The 20756-nt window shown below is 41.1% G+C and overlaps 4 protein-coding genes across 53 annotated transcripts in view; 1 reads left to right on the forward strand and 3 right to left on the reverse strand.

Annotated features, from left to right (window-relative positions):
- Positions 1-4169: 4169 nt before the first annotated feature.
- Positions 4170-5134, reverse strand: LOC1272595 (cytochrome c oxidase assembly protein COX11, mitochondrial). The gene is made up of 2 exons (XM_311504.4): positions 4589-5134; positions 4170-4521 (listed from the first exon to the last, which is right to left on the reverse strand). Exons 1-2 carry the CDS (start codon positions 4973-4975, stop codon positions 4201-4203), a joined length of 708 nt encoding a protein of 235 aa, XP_311504.3. The 5' UTR covers positions 4976-5134; the 3' UTR covers positions 4170-4200.
- A 2316-nt stretch (positions 5135-7450) lies between these two features.
- On the forward strand, positions 7451-10872 carry LOC1272594 (fas-binding factor 1). The gene is made up of 2 exons (XM_061661756.1): positions 7451-9746; positions 9822-10872. Exons 1-2 carry the CDS (start codon positions 7644-7646, stop codon positions 10806-10808), a joined length of 3090 nt encoding a protein of 1029 aa, XP_061517740.1. The 5' UTR covers positions 7451-7643; the 3' UTR covers positions 10809-10872.
- Positions 10853-12275, reverse strand: LOC133393984 (trypsin-1-like). Its single transcript, XM_061661811.1, has 4 exons — positions 12010-12275; positions 11505-11950; positions 11278-11442; positions 10853-11202 (listed from the first exon to the last, which is right to left on the reverse strand). The coding sequence occupies exons 1-4, from the start codon at positions 12062-12064 to the stop codon at positions 10912-10914; spliced, it is 957 nt and encodes a 318-aa protein (XP_061517795.1). The 5' UTR covers positions 12065-12275; the 3' UTR covers positions 10853-10911.
- A 187-nt stretch (positions 12276-12462) lies between these two features.
- The window catches only part of LOC1272593 (rab11 family-interacting protein 4B), a 48851-nt gene continuing 40557 nt past the window's right edge, over positions 12463-20756 (reverse strand). For 15 of the 50 annotated variants that reach the window (XM_061661807.1, XM_061661796.1, XM_061661806.1 and 12 more), the window contains 4 exons: positions 17292-17426; positions 15695-15981; positions 15285-15579; positions 12463-13936 (listed from right to left, as the gene is read on the reverse strand). In XM_061661807.1, coding sequence (XP_061517791.1) covers positions 13817-13936; positions 15285-15579; positions 15695-15981; positions 17292-17426 — 837 coding nt within the window. In that variant the 3' untranslated portion in view covers positions 12463-13816. Of the gene's footprint in view, positions 15580-15694; positions 15982-17291; positions 17427-17782; positions 18665-20756 lie in introns of all 50 variants that reach the window. The other 35 variants (XM_061661784.1, XM_061661789.1, XM_061661801.1 and 32 more) reach the window with 5 other exon arrangements.

Below are 20756 nucleotides of genomic sequence, written 5' to 3' on the forward strand. Positions count from 1 at the left end.
GATCTTTAGGTAAGAAAAATAAAGTAACCAAATTGAATAAAACATTACCTAGATAGAAAAGAGTAGTGTACATTACACGTAAATAAAACAAACTTTTCAAATAATCAAAACAATAAAAATTAACCGAATTCATGCCAGTTGATTCGAAATCCCAATCAGTTCATTGTTGAACAATTACAATACCAAACAGTTCTGCAAAGTATTATTACATGTATTATATTGTGTTTATATAATTACCGTGCATCGTCACGTCGTGTGATTATGGTTAAAATAAATAAAACCACTTTTCATCAACACAACCATCTCACACTCGCGCAACACTTCAATACCAAAACGCTGCAAAATGCCAGTTAATTGATCCCTTTTAATAAATCCTTTTCGGGAGGTATACTGGCGTGAAATTAAAATCCATCATCACGCCCGCTATCACGCCGGCAGTGCATCACAGTGATGGGATTTCTTTATTCTACATCATCATGACACCTGCTGCATAAAGAGGGTGGCGTAAAACGCAACAACGACAACAACAACAACAACAACGGCATCAGCAGCGCCACCCATACGATACGCATCAACATTTTGCTTTAAACTGCTCGCCTACCATTTTGCTGGTGCTTCAGCGACAACGACAACGAGAGGGCTACATTTTTTTTTGTTCAACCTGGTACAAAAATCTGCTCAGCAGGCGGGTTTTTTACTGCCGGGAGATGAAAGTTACACCCTTTCGTGGTGTCTGTACTCCCCGTGTTGTGTGTTATTCCCGAATTAAACGACACATTTTTTTTACAGTACTGTGAAGCTTGTTTTTCCCCACTGTCTGGCTCCGGACATTTACAGGAGACGGGAAACAGCCTGCGTTTTTCCGGCCAGAACGAACGATCGGAAACAAGAAGATAAAACAAATGGCGACCCACACGAATGAAAATGATCGTATGAGTACGGTGGTAGTGGTTTAAAAAACATGATAAAAAAGTTGGTGTACTTTTTCACACTTTCCCGTTGTTCACCATATCCTGTGACGCGGGGCTGTGTAGGTGGTAGCGTGCTTGTCCCCCATTTGTGTGAGTATTTTTTTTTTTTTGCTTTTTCATCTGCCTCTCTACTCCATCCCAAGGTGTCGCAGCGTAAAAATTAACCGCCGACAAATTATGAACGCTTCGAATGTGTTATCATACTGTGTACCAAGGAATGCTAAACGTTTCCGTAAGCAAGGTACGCCAGTCTCATCTGCACAACGCACGACACGCTGTTTTGCTGTTCAAAATGACTGAAATAGGGTTGGTGGATGGAAGAAAAAAAAATACAAAAAACAACAATTTTTTGCAGTACTTTCCACGTTTCACAGCTTTCCGTCGTATGATTCCGTATGGCGCATCGTGCATGGGTGAGTTCTTTTTTTAATCCTAAGATTTTTCACATTTTAAGGGAATTTTACCAACCATAGAGAGTTTTAGTGTGTGTGTGTGCTTTGGTGTGGATGTGTGAATGTACGTGTGCGAATATTTTATGCGAAAAATTTACAAACAAAAAACCAACACACAAGCGGGACTTCAAAAGTATGGGACACGGAGGGTCCTGGCTTTGATATCTGAAGCGGTTAATTAGGTGTTAATTAAATGGCTCCAACGCATCCATCCTAACAACCTAACTGCAACAACAGTCTTTCGTGCTCGATACACACATGCAGTCCAGTGAAATATGAAAAAAATGTTACCGTTTGTGTTTTCGATCATTTAAGCAAGAGGTCTTCTAAATGCAACCCTTAGGCCACCCAATACAGTGAGTGCATAATGTGTATCGTGTGGCTGAATATTTTACAGAAAAATGCGAATTATGGCCGCAGCAGGCAAAAATGACTGTAAAAGTAATGATAACGTTTAATAAAGGGACCATCAATTCACACGTTTTGCTAAAAATTTGTGTTTAAAATAACGCAAGAGCAACTAAAACAGTAAAAACAAAAAAAAACAGTATTTTTCTGCTCAAAAAGGCGGGCGCTCAAAAAGTATTCGTCTACATCGCTGTTTGCGTAATACGCGAATGGAAAAAGAGGTTGAGGCATCAACAAATTGCTTGATCGGGTTTTTGAGCGCAATATGAGATTAATCAAACACCGCCATGGTTGTTATGGAGCTATTAAGCATAGCCATTGCGACGAACGACCACTAAGTTTTCTGAACAAAATGATGTTGTGTCGTTTTTATTCAGCACATTCGCCGTCCATCTAACAACGCAACTATCGAGTGCAAATCCTCTAGATGGCACTCGTATCCCAATCAGTGCGGTCGCAATGAGGAGTAGTAGAAGCAACGGTAGCAGTATAGTTAGTGCCAGTTACACTGGTAGTATTTGTAGAAGTAATATAAAAAACTAGTGGCAGTAGAAGTAGTAGTGTCAGTAGTGGCCAATAATAAAAGTAGCAGTACTAGTAGCATTATGAGTTGTAGTAGAAGTAGGAGTAGAAATAGTAGCAGAAGTAGTAATAGTAGTAGTAGTTGTTGTTGTTGTTGTGTAATGTTAATAGCAAAAGCAGCTGTTTTAAGAGTCATATTTAATAATGTGGTAATAGCTTCAATCTTTTCAGCTTCCCTAATCAGTTTTAAAAATTGCTGGATTTTGTAACTTTAGTTTTTACTTTAACTTTTACTTATTATAAAGAAAAAAAGGAAAAAAAATCTAGTTCATTTCTTTAAAATTAAGTTTCTCGCTTCTGTTTCAACGCATCTTTTCTTCACGACTAGAAATACTAACTGTTGGAAACTGTTGTAAGGTTTCAAACGGACTGTTACCTGAGGCGATTTTTCGTGTGTGCACAAGCATATAAATAGGGATAAAAACCGCGGAAACGATTTTATTGCGATCAAAATACATACGAGCAAAGATACTAAGAAAATAAAGGAAAAACTAAGTTTTAGCACGCCTTAAGTGCCCGCCTAAAGAATTTACTTTGTTTTCTTTTTTAGTTAGAACGGTAGTTTCTAACTACTAACCATCGACCAGGTTCGTAACCATAAATATGTAAGTATCATTTCTTCGAGCTGGGTAGATTTAAGATTAGTTGCTTCGCCAAGTCAGATTCAAAACATGAATATATTTTACTAACACAGGCAAAAGGCATTCCAGGCAAAAGGCATTCGAGGCAAAAGGCATAGGCGATTAATCAGTTCCGAGGCCGCGATGAATTAAATATAAATTCTAGAATCAGATTAATTTCAAAATTGTCCAGGACTTGATATGGACAGATATATTCGGTGCCAGTACCAGTTCCGCTACATGTTTACCATCAGTTTAAGTTTAACTGTAAGGTTCTGGATCAGTTACAGCATCGAAATATATTTGTTGTATATTCCAGAATAGAGGATAAGATTTTATTTTAACGTGTCAATCTTTTTTTAATAATGTTCTGAATTTTTTCCATCATGATTGTTTCCTTCAACAAAGAAATAAATAGATTAACATTTTATTTAAATTTCAAATATGTTGTAGAAGTAGCGTTAAAATGAAATTGGCTTTAGTAACGACTGTAAATATGTAGTTCAAATAAAAGTTGTGTTCAAAGTTGAGAGCAGTTCATTGAAAAGAGTAAACAAAATTATCCACTCGTATGACTTAACAACACGACCGTACCCCTATACATAGAACTGACTATCTTGCTGTGGTAATCAATAAGTCACTGAAAGCCAAGCCCATTTGTGGTATAGGTAGGCCGACAACAGTTGTTGTGACAAAGCAGAAGAAGAAACGAAATTGAAAAATTGTTATTTTAAGATCTTACAAAATGAACAGCAAATTACATTTCATGGCTATTGGAACCGCATGTAATGTAGAATATGATTTTCCTTAACTTTGGTACTGGTAAATAAAACGGAAAAAACGGTAAATAAATGGATGAAAAGTTTATCTTGGAAAAAACCCTTAAAAAGATTTAAAATTAACGTTAAAATAAAAGGTTGCTCAAAGCCATACTGATGTACTTTTGGTAGGAACAAATTAATTCATATAATTAAAATACCCCAAATCGCTGTCATGGAGAAACCTTCATAATCTACAATTTATAGCAAATTAGACGAATTCAAATTTCAAGTTTCTATCAGTATCTTACCAATACGAAACATACACCTGGAATACGTTGTCATCGATGAACGTTTCATACACGAAAAACAGACATATTTAACATCATTTCAAAAAACACATCCTTGTTTAACCATGCTGTTTTGCATACACCGGCATTTGTATGTTCACGCCATCCTTTGACTCGAAGAATGTGTACGATAGCGTAATTGAGTCTACCAGTTCCATCTTAGGGTCCTCTATAAAATCCGGATCGATGTAGAAGAACACCGGCAAGTCAACCTCTTCGTGTGGATTGAGCTGCTGCTCCTCGAAGCAAAAGCACTGTATTTTGTTGAAGTACGCGCCAGCCTCGAATGGAATCACATTATAGGTGCTGATCCCAACAACCGGATGGTCCGTCGGATTTTTGGCCGAGTAGAACGCCAATGCGGTTTCACCCGGAACAACCTGTAGGAAGCAACGTAAAAAGGTATCAATAGTGTCATATCGTACATGCCACCGCATCGCAGCTTACCCTGATTTCGGTTTGCTGAGGTTTAAAGTTCCACCGCATCGAGGCTCCTATATCGGCGTTAAACTTTATCTTTATCACTCTATCCTTTACCTTTTGCATGCTTTCAACCTTCTCGCCATCGTGTCCCTGGCTGGTGGTCCCGCCATAGCTGTAAGCCTGACAAAACATCCGATACAGTGGAACGGCGGCATAGCTTAATCCTACGGTTAAAACACCAGCAGCGGCCACATAATACACTGTCGATCTTATTTTAAACTTTCGTTCCGCATCGTAACCTTTGCCGGTAAACCATCGAACCGGGGGACCCGATAAACACGGGCGATCAACGTTGGAAAGCACATTCCTGATCGGTAATCTACAGGCAGTACGAACTATGTTTGTCAACATTCTTAACTACAGTTGTTGTTACTGGATTTTAATGTAATATTTCATTCCCTTCGTCTAATTTTTATCATTTTACTCGCCCAATAATTTCCACTTTTTGCGCAAGAGCGCCTTTGTTGATGTTTTGATGTTATGTCATTTGACAGCTGTTCTCCCATTTCCAGTGTAGCCAGATTATTTTGGCTGATTTCGGTAGGAGCACCAACATTGTATCTGTAGTTTTCGGTAGGTTAAAACTCGAAACTCAGTTATAAAGAAGTGTTACGCCGGGGGGAGGGGGGGTGCTAATGCCCAAAATAAAAGTTCCTTCTCACGAGAATATGCATCATTTATCTAGGATATGGATTAGTTTTGATTCAGTGGTTACACAAATGAAGATCTTTCTGAACCCAAGTGCCACAAATCCACTAAACGACCACTAAACGGTTTCTAAATGACTCAAGCTCTCAACCTAAACGGAATTTAAAAAGACGGCAAACGACTCATGCATTCTACAAATAGCAAAAAGCTGGTGATGTGGGATACTCAACCAGTGGGAGCTTCCTCGCTTGGAGAGCTTTCTCATTCCCTCTGTTGCAAGGTTTCGTATTGAAGTTATGGATCGCTAGAACTCGAACGGCGATACGATTGTTTAAATACTAAACTCCAATGGAAACCACCAGCACTGAAGCAATTAAGATTTGAGTAATCGTCGATGGTGTCGATACCCTCGTATCTGACCACCCGACCATTTTCATATAGATATTTACTCGGAAGGTTAGAAGGCTATATAAGTCATGATTAGATTAAACTTGTCGAAACACATTGCAAGAAAAGGACAGCAATATAATGATGAGTTTGTACGCCATCTATTGAGCAAACCAATGAAACTAGGAAGCTTTCGTTTTTTTTTCTATGGAAATTTGATTTTCCAGTCGTTTAAGCATAATCTGTAGCGCTTGGATACTTTCACTACAAAATTGTGTTTTGTGACATTTTTTCCCACATTTCTCCATATTGGCACGTTTTTAGCTACCCTGCCGAAAACTGGTACGTTACCCTAGTGATTTCCATATGGATATTAATTAATGTATGATTTGGGAAATGGTTTTATGACTTTTCGGTCAGTATTATCACTGTGATTTTCGGTAGGAAAAATAAAACAGAGCCAGTCTCGTAGTACAGTCGTCAACTCGTACGACTTAACAACATGCCCGTCATGGGTTCAAGCCCCAAATGGACCGTGACGCCGTACGTAGGACTGACTATCCTGCTATGGGGGGATCAATAAGTCACTGAAAGCCAAGCCCACAAGTAGTGGTACAGGCAGGCATTGACCGACAACGGTTGTTGAGCCAAAAAGAAAAAAAATAAAAAAAAATAAAACATCGGTAGTTTAAGCACCGACAAACCGACGTGACACTGGCGTTACAAAAGTGTCCCACACGAAAGTACTGTCATTTACCAGTGAGGCGATCACTTCTGTCAACGAAAGCTCTGTTCACTGCTGCTTCGATGTAAACAACTTTTCTAAATACAAATTGCGAAGGAAGTGTGAGGCACGATTTTGTAAGAATTATTGGACAAAACACCCAGGAAAATCATTCTATAAGTTTCCAAATCAATGCAAAAGATGTGAGAAGTACATAAAACAATAAGCATTGGAATTTGCGAAGAAAAACAAAAAGGGTATTTAGCTGTTTCTTCTCTGTGTCAGTGTAGTAAGCGAATCATCATAGAGATGGTGTTAGTGTTTAACGTATTTTCATTTGAAATAAGGAGACAACTTTTGAAGCTCATTTTGTTCGAAGTGTCACGTTGGTTTGTCGGTGGTTTTATACGGACGTCACACGAGGCGTAAACTCAAAAAGTTTACGCTTGATTTGTATGGGAGAGCTTAAACTTCCTGTCAAAAGATTTCAGGGTTGTATGGCTGAAATCCAGTTTACGCCAAAGTTTACGCTTCGTGTGACGTCCGTATTAGGGTGGTCATCTGTGACCGTCCCAATAGACATACAGCGACAACGTCGCGCGCGACGAAAAGTAGCTAAAATTTTTCAAACAGAGCTACTCGTCTCGCGCGACTTTTTTGCTTCATCCGAAATAATCGAATTATCTACTTTGCTTACAAGCCAAATTAATGCCAAACGCTAAAACTAGATTTGAACACATTTTAACCTATTTTTGTGTGTTTTCGAATAAAAAAAAACAAGTTGGTTGACTGAGTCAAATGAGCTACTTTGATCTACACAGAGTCAAATTTTTAGCTATTTTTCTACGCGCGCGACGTTGTCGCTCTATGTCTATTTGAACGGTGAATCGGTAGGAATACAAATAAATCGGTAATTCTGGTCACTCTGCGTGCTCTGACGAAAATGTCAAAACTCGTGTGCCTAGTGATAGGCCCGGATCAACGCGCATAATTTTAATTCAACCGTTACATTTTATGGCATTTTTTTGTTATGGCCATTTGTATAAAAAAATAGAAACAATAAATATTCATTACCGATTTGAACATTTCCATGTCTTTTTTATCGATATTTAAAAAATCATTTGACAAAGAAAAATTTCGATGTTATAGCGTTGTACAATTCAAAGAAACCCAAGCCGTTTCTATGGCAACAGATATCGTTCAACAAACTTGCTGTTTTGCATGCGTCCAATTTTCATTTTTCCAGTGTAGTTTCTCAGAATGAACTTCGACTTAGATGATCCTTTAGAAGGTTTATTAAGTGATGGCAGTAATGATAGCTTGTTTGGAAATGAGCCTTCAAAAAAGCCGGATAAACCCGGCAAACCCGGGAAAATGGAAGACTTGTTCGGCATTAAAACGGACACAGCAAAGCGGGCATCGGTTCCCAAAATCGGCGAACCGTCTGGTATGGCGTCGGAAAAAATGCAACCCGCATCGTTGGACTATGCGAAGCTTCCAACAGCAACTACCCAACAACCGTCCAGTTTGACTAGCGTGCAAGGAAGAAAAACGGAACCTGCTCCCAGTAAGCCAGTCAGCATGGCGCCGTCCAACAAACCTACCACACCGCAGAAGAAGGAAATTTCATTCGACGATAGCGATTTGCTGGCAGATCTTGGTTTCGATCCGAAAAAGCCCAAATCAAAATCTACCATTCTAGACGACATCCTTGGCGGACCGTTAACCGCTGCGACAAAAGAGATACCTCCGAAAAGCATCATGGCTAAACCAAGGCAAAGTCTTACCACCACACTGGAAGAACCGCAAACTATTAGCAAAGCAGTTTCTCGCCAATCAACCGACACCTCGGAAAATCCACCACCCGAAAGTTCTGTTATGGGTAGCTACGCACCAACCGGAAACAATCTCCCGAGCTTCGGCGCTGCTCCGAAAAGAAGCGGTCGTCGAAAGTCTTCGGTCTCGATGCTGAACGATCCTTTAGGGTTGTTCGGTGGGACAACGGAAGAAAAAGGCTCTCGTGCTGAAATGAAGCAACCAAAGAAAGGTGGTGCTGATTGGTTAGGTTTAAATGATGACCCAGTGGCGAGCGAAGTGGAACAAGTTCCCGTGCCTTCGACAACGCTGGCGAAACCGCGCGATTCCATCGCAGCTAAAGCGCCACCAGTCGCCCCAGTTCCGCCAGATGTCTCAGCGGAGGTGACTGTACCGCCCAAACCCGAAATATCTACAACGTCTACCCCGACGCCAATCGGATTGGGACAGTCCACGCTACAGCCTCAACCGATAATATCGGACCCTCAATTAATTACAAACACTATTCAGCTCGTAGATATGGAAGCGCAAAACGCATTAGCGACGATGCAACAGCAGGAGATCCAGCTGTCCATAGCCGGCCAAATGAAGAACCAAGAAAAGGCACTGATTGAAATGCAACAGAAACAGCAAACTATACTGAAACGGCAGGAAGCACAGTTTAACGAACTACTTCAGAAACAAATGCAACGCCACACACTGTTGGAAGATGTTCTCGCCAAACAGCAGCAACGGATAAATGCCAACATTCAGCTGATCATGAGTCAACCGGCCCCATTTGCCTCCCTCCCATTCGGTGACCGAACAACAAGCGAGCTGTCCCCAAACGACTTGAGGCAAGCTACCGAACCAAATGCCACCGAAAAAGTGGAACTGCAAACCGATGTGAAACGTTTGGAGATGGAAAAGCTGCGTCTCGAGGATATGGTGGCGAACCTGTCCGCGAACCATGAACAGGAGCTGTCGATCCTTGAATCAAGCTACAAAAAACAAATGACCTTCCTGGAGGAAAGTCTTCGCATCATGGAAGCTCGCCTGAAGCATGACAACAAGCAGTTGGAGGATTTCTACCAAGCCAAAATCACATTCGTCGAACAGGAGAAGCAAAAGCTAATCGCAGACCATGAAGCGAAAGCCCAATCGATGGAAGAGCATCATCGTAAGGTGATCGAACAGCTTAAGCAAGGATATGAAGAAAGTCTCGAACAATTGCGCCAGGATCATCGCGAATCAGTGGCTGCAATACGTGAATCGAAAATGCTCGAATTTTCTGCCATTCAAGATAATCAATCTTACTTACAAACGCTTAAAAGTGCTTCCAGCTACCTGGAAAATGCGTCCGGCGATTTGCAGCAACTTCGCGACACGCTACAGGACCAGATCGAATTCACGCAGAAGGAGAAAGAGCTTCAATTGAAGCAGCGCGAAAAGCAACTAGAGGATCAGCAACGTTTGCTCGATCGCACACGTGAAGCTACGGCGGAGGAGAACGTGCGTTTGCTCAATTTGGTGGAAATGCTAGAGAGTAAAGTTACCGAGATGACTAAGGTTGGACCTATTTGATCTGCTGACACAATTTATGACGTTTTTTTTAAATTTTTTTTTTTTCATTTTCTTTTCCAGATATCATCGCAAGAGCGCTGGGAATATCAGCAAAAATGTGTCAAGCTAGAAGCAGAGCGGCAGAGCGTAGACAAGGAGAAACAGTTTCTTCGCGAGCGCCATGAACGGGAGGAGAAACGTATTGACGAACTGAAGCGCTTGCAGCTTGAGGAACACTCTCGGTTGATGGATAAGGTGGCCCAGGAACGGCAAACTCTATTGGAGGAGAAAGCCAAACTAGAGACGATGGCGCAGCTAGCGTCCACCACCAACTCGATCGGTACGGGAACGTCGCGCCTTGAGGTGGAAGCCGCCCTCAAGGTGGCCGAAGAAGCCGCTCGCCAAGCCGATTCAGAGAAGGAGCGCTACCTACAGATGCAGCGCCAGCTAGAGTCTAAACGCCGTGAAATGCAAACGCGCGAAAGCAAGTTGTGTGAAGCGAAAGATGAGCTGGAAGCGGCAATCGATCGGGCTTGTCAGAGGGAACGAAATGCCGAGACAGTGTATCGCAGTCTGCGTAAATCGGAACAGAACTTGCAGCTCAAGATGCAACTGATACAGCGACAGTTTCGCGAAGTGTCCGAGCGGGAGGATCGTTTGGCTAAGGAAAAGATCGAGTTCAGTAAGGAACGGCTGGAGCTGCAGGCTGCCAGGCGCAAGCTGCTGCAGACCCGTTGCAGCCTATGCAAGATCGGCGATAAGTCGCAGGAGATCGCCGGTGATCTGCTTACCACCAACACGGATTCCGTAGCAGACGATCTGAAGCTGGAAGCTAACTTTGCCGAAATGCAGAACCGCTTGGATGTGGCCGGGTTGAGATTGGATCAACATTTCGACAGCGATGTGGATCGGCAAATGAAACTGTTTCTCGAGCGCAATCAGACAGATCAGTGTGATGATGTGGAGTTGACGGAAAGTCAGCGACGGCATCGTGAAATTGATCGTGACTTGGCTCTTTTGAACTTTGACGCACTTTTTCCACACCTACGTTCAGGTGAGGAAACGTAGAGGCCAATACTTGTAATCACTTTCTCTGGTAAGACAATACAGTGTTCAAATGAATCGTTTTTAATACATCGCGTATCGTATCGATTTCATTGCGATATAAGCTCTACGCCTCACTGTTCTCCTTAGCGGCTCTAATAGCTCTCCGGCGTCGAACGGTTTCTTTATTTTGCATTAATATTTGGGCTGCCACGTTCCGTACTACGCGGCACATTTCACCAAAATTTGTGTCACTGTAGTTGACGCTGGACTCTTCAGCGATCCATTCGTGGTGATTCCACAGTCTTTCGAATCCTCCCGGAACGAGGGAGTTGCATGCTCTGTACACGTAGGACATAACACCAACCAGCTGCGCCCGTCCATCTGCGATCATCACCAACGGTCCTCCAACATTGCCCTAAAAACACAGTATGGTTACACAGTGCATGTACACTTGCAAAAGTCAATCGAGATGAGGTAAGCTAATCAATACCGTGCATATGCTGCCCGTGCCATTCGTATAAACGCACACCCTGGTATCGTACACCAGGTCCTGTAAATCCCACGGACTCAGCAGCTCCTTACACTGATCGTTCGAAATCGCCCGAGCGTCCAATTTTTGCAACTTTTCTTTATAGTCATCCTGTGCGGCAGTATCCTAAAAAGATAATAATTCACATCACAAACACCGAAGCAGAGATGTCCTTCAGCACCTTCTACCTTCTCGGCACCCCAGTCCGTGTACGATACTAAACTACCCTCCGGGATGGGGCCGCTGAGAAGTTCAATCGGCTGTACGAAACGGTTAAAATCAATGTACTCGCGCGTCCGTACTAGCGCAACATCGTTGCGGGCAGCTTCAAAATCGAACTCGGGATGATACGTGTGCGAATAGATCGTGTAGAACCGATCGTCTATTTTAGACTTGAGCTCTACTTGTCCCAGCCGGATGCGTGCCAATTCAGAAAGTGGTTGCCCCGGATAGGTGCGCATCAGTTTCCATATAAAAGAGGCTTGCGTAATGATGAAACGAACGTTGAGTATGGCTCCACTCCCCAAATGGCGGTCTTGTTCGATTAAACGGAACGACGCCTGATACGGTACCTCCGACTGTGCCACATCTGTTCCGGCTGCCATTCTTTTATCCCGGGAAGCTTGTAAAGAGCCTTTGAAGAAAAAACGAAATTAAAATTGTATATTTTATACAATTTGATCAATATACTACCTGCGTAGCTGCAGAGTATTGCTGCAAGAAGCAGCACATTCGCCCAATGTCCCATATTGATGATGGACAGTTCGCTACTGAATGGCTGATCTGTGCATTACAATTACATCAAGCATAAATTACCATGAACATTTGCATTCCACCGCTTAATCAAGTGCTCAATCATTGAAGCTTTTATCGTCATAGGGGTAGGTAGTTTTGCTGCGAAACTCGCATGATAAGCTAACGATGCATATCGATGAACCATTGGTGGAGTCACATCATGCATGTTGTTTGAATAACGATAACACATCATTATCAACTGATCAATTAGCTGCCAAACGTTTACATTTGGTTGGTACTGTTTCACACGAACCGTGACGCATCCGATAATAACTGAATATAACAATAATACAACAAAATTCTCAATATATGCATGGTCTCTTAATATACTACGAAGCACTAGCAGCAGTGTATGTTGTAAGTATTTTTATTTCTGACTCTAAGTAGTAATACAGTTGGGTTTTGTTTTAGTAGAACGCTATTTTGGCATCCATGCTATAAAAAGAGAGTGCTTATGGGTCACAGCACTCTAACGTCTTGCAGTTGCACAACCACTTACGAAACAAATCACCTTCAACAGCTATCTTTTCCTACGCCCTGCTCCTATCCGTAACATGCCCTCGTCGTAAAGGGAAGGTAAAATAGATTTCGCACTACACTCCATACAATGTAACCTTCAAACCTGAACAGCAATAACTTATCCACGAAATAGTCGCATCCAGTTACACCGTAAATAGATCTTTCAAATATGCTTTTTTGTGTATATGATTTTAAACTGAACTGCAAATCGAGTGCAGCTGGTGATTTTGAATTGAATTATTTGTTTATTAACGCCAATGCATATGCTAAAACAATTTTTATCAAAAACTTTTAAACATGTCCTTCCTTTCCGCTAACTGTGTAGTCGTCTAACAAAAACGAAACCCCAACCGAAAGGCGTTGCAAAGCTGTTTCCAACATTCTTCTCTTGCTAATAATTTATAATGTATTACTCTCTCAATGCAACTTTAAAGTGATTTTTAAACATTTTTTTTTATTTTAAATACAAACTTCATTCTTGGCCACTCAATTCGTCGACGCCAAACTCTACTGCCTTGTTTTACGCATTACAATAGATTACGACGTCCATTTTAAAAAGGATACATCAAACATATTTTACGCTTGAAGGCTACTTCAGTTATCACGATTCTAGTAAGTGCTTTGCTGTTAAGCTGCTGCTCATCATTAGAATTGATTGCAAGGCGCATTTATGATGTGTTAAGAACCGAAGAGTACCGTTGCTCGTCTACCCTCTTTTGGAGCACGGATTTTGGAGGGATCTATCGTTTGTAAACAAAAACCGTACCAGTATCATCATCAAGCGAGAATCATGCTCTGATAAATAAACTGCGTCTGCTCTGTTCCATTCGAACGCAATCATAATGTATCTTGTTCTTCGTTTCTCTAGCAATGTCTAAGAAATTATAGTCTAACAAGCTACGGTCGTCCTTTTGTGTTGTGTAGTTGCTAAATGTACTCAGTAATATATAAAAAAAAACAATATATTGCTTGGGCTTCTGCTATCAATTCCATTAGTCGCACATCCGCGTCCTGTTTACCCTGACTTGTGTATTTTTTCGTCTATTTGTTTTAGTATACGCTCTTTCCTACACTTTCTTGATTTGTGAGTAACATGTAACATGTAACTATGTTCTGTTTGATTGTAAAAAGCGAATGTAATTTACACTAAGGCTCAACTAAACGGAACAAAATCAACCAGTCCAGTTTAGGCGGCTTTCACTTCCAGCAGCTGTGGATAGTTTTCCACCACGTTCAATAGCATCGTGTCGATGTAATGCTTCAGTCGTCGGTTCTCCTCTTCCTTCTCCTGGAATGCGACCTGGAGCTGTAACGAAGGTATAGTATACAGACCGTCAATATCAAATGAGAAAGCTTATGTACAGCGTTATGAAGCCAAAGATTGTAAAAACTGCGCAACACACATAACCATCACCGCCAAACCAACGGACATACAATAGGATTAAGTAAAGCACGCTTAACAATGATTAGTTCTTAGTCGAATCGTGTAAAGAAACAGCTTAGGAAGAGTTTGTGAAATAAAAAGCTTAATCAGAGACCAATAGTAGTTAATATAAAGCCAGAAAATGTAAATCATATTGCCCTGCTATATCAAATAACGTATTTCAATATTAATTGTAAATAGAAGCCTAATTCATATACTTGTACAAAGGAAACTTGTACAAAGGAAGAGTAAATTATTTGATAAAAGAGACCGATTAAAAAATAAAACCTTGTTAAAAACCTTGTTGTTTTAAAAACCTTGTGTTACCGACCTTGTTAAAAAATAAAATGTTAACTATATCAAAACTTCAAAAGTTTACTATAAACGTAGGTAAAGATTCGTGAATTATCGGAACAGTAATAGTATTTGGAAGTTATGACAAGATAGAACAAGGAATCGTTCAAATGTTAATGACTTACGTTCAATAAAACTAAATTAATACTTTACAAAGTGTCTCTTGGGGGGATTTTTTACCGACAGATGCACCACCGTACAACATTATTCAACCAAAGTATTTTTTTGAGTATTGTTAATTCTGCAAACCATATTAACTCACCCAACCCAATGCTGCACAAAGATGTTAGTTTGTTTGTGGGTAGTACAAAAAAGAAAACATTAAACAATCGAAGAAAAAAAACAGCATCCCAAGAAGATAAGTATGATTAGAAGCCGATCGTTTTGATCGCGAAACATGATATGGAGCAGAGGAGCAAACAAAGACTATACGCCATCAGTACCGTCAAACTAACCTGTGTTAATGACGCTAAAGTGGTCGAATCAACGGTATCCTGTGAAAGGGGGCAAAAAGAAGAAGATACAGAAGCGTGACACAATTGAGATAAACAAACAAGTGGACAAGTGTGTGGACCCGACCGACGACGCTCAACAGACGGATATTCGGTTCCGGTGAACGAATCAACATCAAGTAGGAGGATAGCGGCGCATGACGCAACATCACCCTACAGTGTTGCGGTGAAATCTAAACTAAGTTAAGCTCTAGTGATAAGGGTCAAGACGTAACGTGATGGAACAACATACAGACACGATAATGCAACACCCTAACCATCCTAGACGTAGTAGAAAAGCAAACGCTTTCTTTCCCCGTCCGCAAAAGCAACTCGAATCGAACACACATTGTTGTGTTATCTCGTTCCGAAACGTCGTTTTTTACCTGATTTTGGCTCATGGCTTCTAGCTCTTGGGCCAAACTGTTCGAGGTCCCGTTCAGCAGATTACGCCCTTCCTCAATGCTACGGGTCAACATCATAGCCTGAAGCTCTTCGTTCGCTTCCTCCAGTGACTTGTTCTTCTGGCGCAATTCGTCCATTTCCTGATGCAATTCCTCCAGTCGCAGCGACTCGGGCGATGTCGTTGGCAGTGCGGGCCCACGCTCAGAACGCAGCCGTTCACATTCCTTGCCAAGCTCTACCATCAGTTCCTCTGCCGCTTGCTTCTCGGCTCTATGCCTACAAGTACAAGTAAACGCAGTTATCAGCAACAACAACATAAAAACCGGAAACATATTATCATTCGCACAGTGTCAGTTATGACGCACGAAAATCAATTGCAACACAAACTCACTTTTTCTCCTCTGCCCTTGCTTCCGCCAGATCCTGCTGCGAGATCATCAGCGAATCCCGAGCTTTCTCCAGCTTCTCCTCCGTCGCATGCAGATCGGCCGCCTGTTTGTCACTTTGCAGGCGCAATCGTTGGATCTCCTCCCGCAAGCTGGTTACCTCCATCTCCATCGTCCGTATCCGGATCTGACAGTTTTCATTCTGCAATTTTGCCTCCCGCTCGACGCGGGCCAGCAACTCCCTGTGACGCTTTTGTTCTTCAGCCAATCGTTCTTCCGCCCGCAATTCAGTCTGAAAATAAAAACAACAACAAGAAAACATAAGTAAACACATAAATAAGAAGAGTTTTACAATGCAAATGCCAACGTCCGATCCCTCCACCACCGGATGAATGGCAACGCCCGCCCCCCTCATTGGGTGGGGCCATCCGTTTCCGGCCAATCGAAGTATGACCATTCATGCGACACAAACATTAATCGAATCGAATCAACAGCAACACACACACACACACACTGGTGTGGTGGGTTCCCTGCGCAAATTGCCGAGAACGTGCGTAGTTAGCAATAGAATGTAAGCCGTGAGTATCAAACTGTGGTTCAATTTGATTGTTACTTCGGCAATTACTTGTGTGACGGAATGATTTATGTCAAAAATACATCCTCTCCTTGTGTCAATGAACTTCAGCTTCTATCAGCACAATCACTGCACATACAATCGTAACACAAGCACTAGCAGCATAATATGGCGCGGTTCGACCATACACGATCAACGAATCTTGCACAACCCAACTATGAATATTCAATTAAATTTTACCCTTCTTCTTTTACAACCCTTTTTTGTTACTGTCAGTAAGCCTCACCTGCGATAATATCGTACATGCCTTGCCTATGCGCTTCTGCCATTGCCCAAAAAGGGCCTGAGCAGTGAATTGGTAATCTATACCTTTATTTAATTTTCCTTGATGGGCAGTTAGCTTTTCTTTTACCCATTACGATCATTTCTTTCCTTCCTGTGTGCCTTTGGGTGCCTATATTACGGCTTCGTCAGTTTCTGCAGCACATAATTTGATGTTGGTTTACATTTTTTTTATGAATTTTAATTAAACCAACATGCCGCAAAAGATTTTAGATTAAGCAATCAACGACTTATTGTGTAAGTGTACGTTATACTCAAACGTTAAAAACTCGAATCGTTTATGATAAAAAAAAGTATAATTAATATGGATCGTGTTCAGTTTTTACAAAAATTACGTTTCTTTGCAGCAAATGTACGAATGTGCGTTGAATTTAACGTGTTTCCATTTTCTTGTTGCGCTTGCACAGCGTCACATTCGTTACGCATGTTGTTTAGGTAGGACTTAAGTGATGGATAGATCAGTGACAAACTTTGTGGCATAAATAGTCAAAATCTTTGAAACAAAACCGGAAAAGATACAGGTAAAGAAACATATCAATAAACCCAGTTCCAAACATCAGGATAGTTCTAACGACGAAAAATAGCCTTACCATGACTCAACACACAGAAACTACACAATTACAATAATATATAGTAGATGATGACTTATACCATCATATGTATGAATTATCATTTGTGTCACTTACCTCTCTCAGCTGCTCCTCCAGCATATGATAACGCGCTTGAAGGACGGCATATTCCGTTTTCGTTCTACTCGTGCGATCGTCCACATTGCTCTGGGTGTCTGCCAGATTGGTGACTTGCCGTTGTAGTATTTCGAGCTGCAATTTGTAACAAAAACAATACCATTGTTATAGCGAATTCATTCAGAACACTCACACCACTGAACATAAATGCTGGGGTAGTTTTAAAAAAAAGATGAATCATGTGCCGATAGATGTACGCAAAGTCATAGACCTATTTTTCCGAGGGTTATAGACCTTACACACCTACCACACTGTACCGGAATAGCTACATAAAAAATATTCGCTAAAAGGTTATTTTTGCAAGACGTCATACAAGACGAGGTATTCGGGATGGACTGGTTGCCAAAAATATCTCAAAAAATTACATCTTTCTTGCTCCCGTGTGTTGTATCCTACCACTTTACGCAATAATGCTTCTTAATGTTACTTACTTGTTCGTTTAAATTATCACATAGGTCGGTCTTGATTAGATCGCTCATTTTACTGCTACTGTTGCTCGACTTTAAAATGTACTTATTGCTGAGCTCTGGATTATCGTTGATCAGCTTCAGATTGTTGTTGATCAAGTTGTTTTTGGCATTTTTCTCCTCGATCGTAACCGAGCTGATGAGGTTGTTCGTTTTGTTGTTGAGCATTTTGATGTTGAGTATACCTCCGCTCACATTACCGTTCGCTGTAATGCTGTTGTTGTTCAGCTGGTAAGCGTCGAGAGCATTTCCGTTTTGGTTTGGGTTACCGTAATCGTCCAGGAAAAATCCCGACTGCGGCCCGGACGAAGGGAAGTCATTTGGGTGCAGGCTGAGGAACGTTTCCTCGTCGATCAGCACCGGCTGATCGGGTGGGATGTACCCGTTTAAGCGTAAATCTTCCAGACTAGATGAGGACGTGCGCGACTGCTTGTCGAGCGACGTGATGCCGATGCTGCCGGTGCTGCTGCTGCTGCCGCAGTTACCATTTGCAGCATTGATCGGCACTGTGGGACCAACGAACTCAAACTGACCCTGCCACATATCGTAGTCTAGATCCAGACTGTCCGGTTGGCTGGTCGAGGAGGGCGTCGTGGCCGATGTCGGTGTCGTCGACAGGTAGTCGACTTTCTTCGTCGTGGTCATCATTTTGAGCGGTGAAAGTTTGTCACTAAGTCGGTGCCAATTCATTGGGCTGGTGGCAGCGATCGGTCATTATTTACACGGGACAATCACAGACCAAGGCTTCATGTGCCTTTTTCAACGTTTTCACTAACGCAACCACTAATTGCACTATTCTAATCAATTAAATCGAACATTGGCACTCACGTATCTAATTGTAAAACACTGTTCGAAGAAAATATTACAATCATGATTAATTTCTTTTCTTTTTTTTCACTTTTACCAATCGCGATCACTAAAATTCCCAATTTCAGCTGATAGTGTTGTTGATTTACTTATAGACATAATTCTCTCTGCAAATCACTAGCAAGGTCTCCAAAATTCCAATAATTCCAACATGATCAAACAACAAACATACGAGCAATTTTCGTCTTAAAATAATTGACTGTAAACTTTACAAATTCACTCAAAGCACAAGTTCATAGCACATTGGTCTTGACTTTGGTTTCTTTATGATATACTTGGAAAAATGAAGACGTGTGCAGCACACGCCAATAAAATTTACGAACCATTGGACCTCAATTCAACTCTAAATTACACATAAAATGGATTGCTCGGAAAAGATTACTAATGGTACTCCATCATACCATGCCTGTCTGGTACTTCCATTTCTATCCACTGTCATGTTTCGTTTCACTTTATCGGAAACAATTTTGGTGATAAATCAACATTCACTTGACATCCGTTGCTCTCCACTGTGCAGGCAAAAACTAGGTTAACGAACTTTCAAATCTGTTTTACGAACACCTCCGGTTTTCTCAAACTGTGATGCCATAGTGATATGCCATGAAGAATTTTGTTTGTTTGTTTCCTTTTAGGCATTTTAATGGAATACATTTTAATCCTACATCTTTTAAAAATATTCATGTACTCTTTCTTCTGCAAATAGTTCGTTTTCATTATTGATTGATGTCTCGTCATTGATTCAATAAATGATTCATGTTTTGTAAGTAGCGTAGCGTGTATTCATTGAAACACATTAAGCTATGAATACTGTATATAAGAAATGTAAAAAACAGCATCTCAGTTTTTTTTTTCAGATCCAAAATATCATACAGGGTTTTCGAGTATTATATAGACATGTTCAGCGAGTTGTAGATTCGTTCAGGCATATAATAGACTCTTTCAGCGAGATATAGAATTGTTCGGATGTAGGCGTAGACATGTTCAGCGATTCTGTAGAGCTGTCATTTGTTTTGTTTACACACTGTGCCGCAGGGTTCAATTTTTCATTCTTAAAAGTCCTAAAAGTAGCTAATAATCATTCTCCAAGCTGTTGAATACATAAATTAGTTGAAAAAAGCATATTTTTTCGAAAACCGTTTGTTTACCTTCTGATGAGAATGATCCAACTTGCAGTCCAAGGGGAACGAAAGTGACAGCTCTACAGTATAACCGAACATGTCTACGCCTACTTCCGAACAATTCTATATCTCGCTGAAAGAGTCTATTATATGCCTGAACGAATCTACAACTCGCTGAACATGTCTATATAATCATCGAAAACCCTGTATTTCGGGTCGTGGTACATTAGTTAACTCGTACGACTTAACAACATGCGTGTGGTGGGTTCAAGCGCCGTATGCACCGTGTTCCCCAATGCGCAGCACTGACTCTCCAGCTATAGGTAATCAATAAGTCACTGATAACCAAGCCCATTAGTAGTAAAGGTAGCACTAGACCGAATACGGTATGTTGCGCACAAAAAAGAAGAAGAAATACTATTGCATTTATAATTAATATATCTGTTTCTGTATCATTAAGACATTCAGTTGTAAATAATAACTATAGATATTCTCTTATTTTGTCTACAACAATTTCCTTACACAATATTAAAATTTCTATTATATCCCAACAAGCGTTCCGCTTCTAAAAAACACACACTTAGCTTATTTTTTGTAAATTCTACCCCAAAAGACAACCGTACCATGAAATGTTTCATTCGTTCCGTTCGCATAAACAGTTACCATAATCGTCGAGCCAAACCAAACCACCAAATGCGAAGTAGACGCACAAAAACCTTTGTGGAGCTACTAAACGAACTCCACCATGACAACGACCGTACCGTCGCTTGCTCGTTTTCTTGAATGGAAAATCAATTTACCACTTGGGGCTGTGTGTCCGTGCAATCGGCTACAGTCATGCAGAAAAGGCTACCGTCACCGTATCATTGAATAACAATGTTCAGAGTTTAGTGGGGGAGTAGTTACTACACGCACAAAGAACGGATAACGACGACTGCTTGGTGATCTACAAC

This window comes from Anopheles gambiae, chromosome 3 (genome assembly GCF_943734735.2).
Source record: "Anopheles gambiae chromosome 3, idAnoGambNW_F1_1, whole genome shotgun sequence".
Classification (NCBI taxonomy): Eukaryota; Metazoa; Arthropoda; class Insecta; order Diptera; family Culicidae; genus Anopheles; species Anopheles gambiae.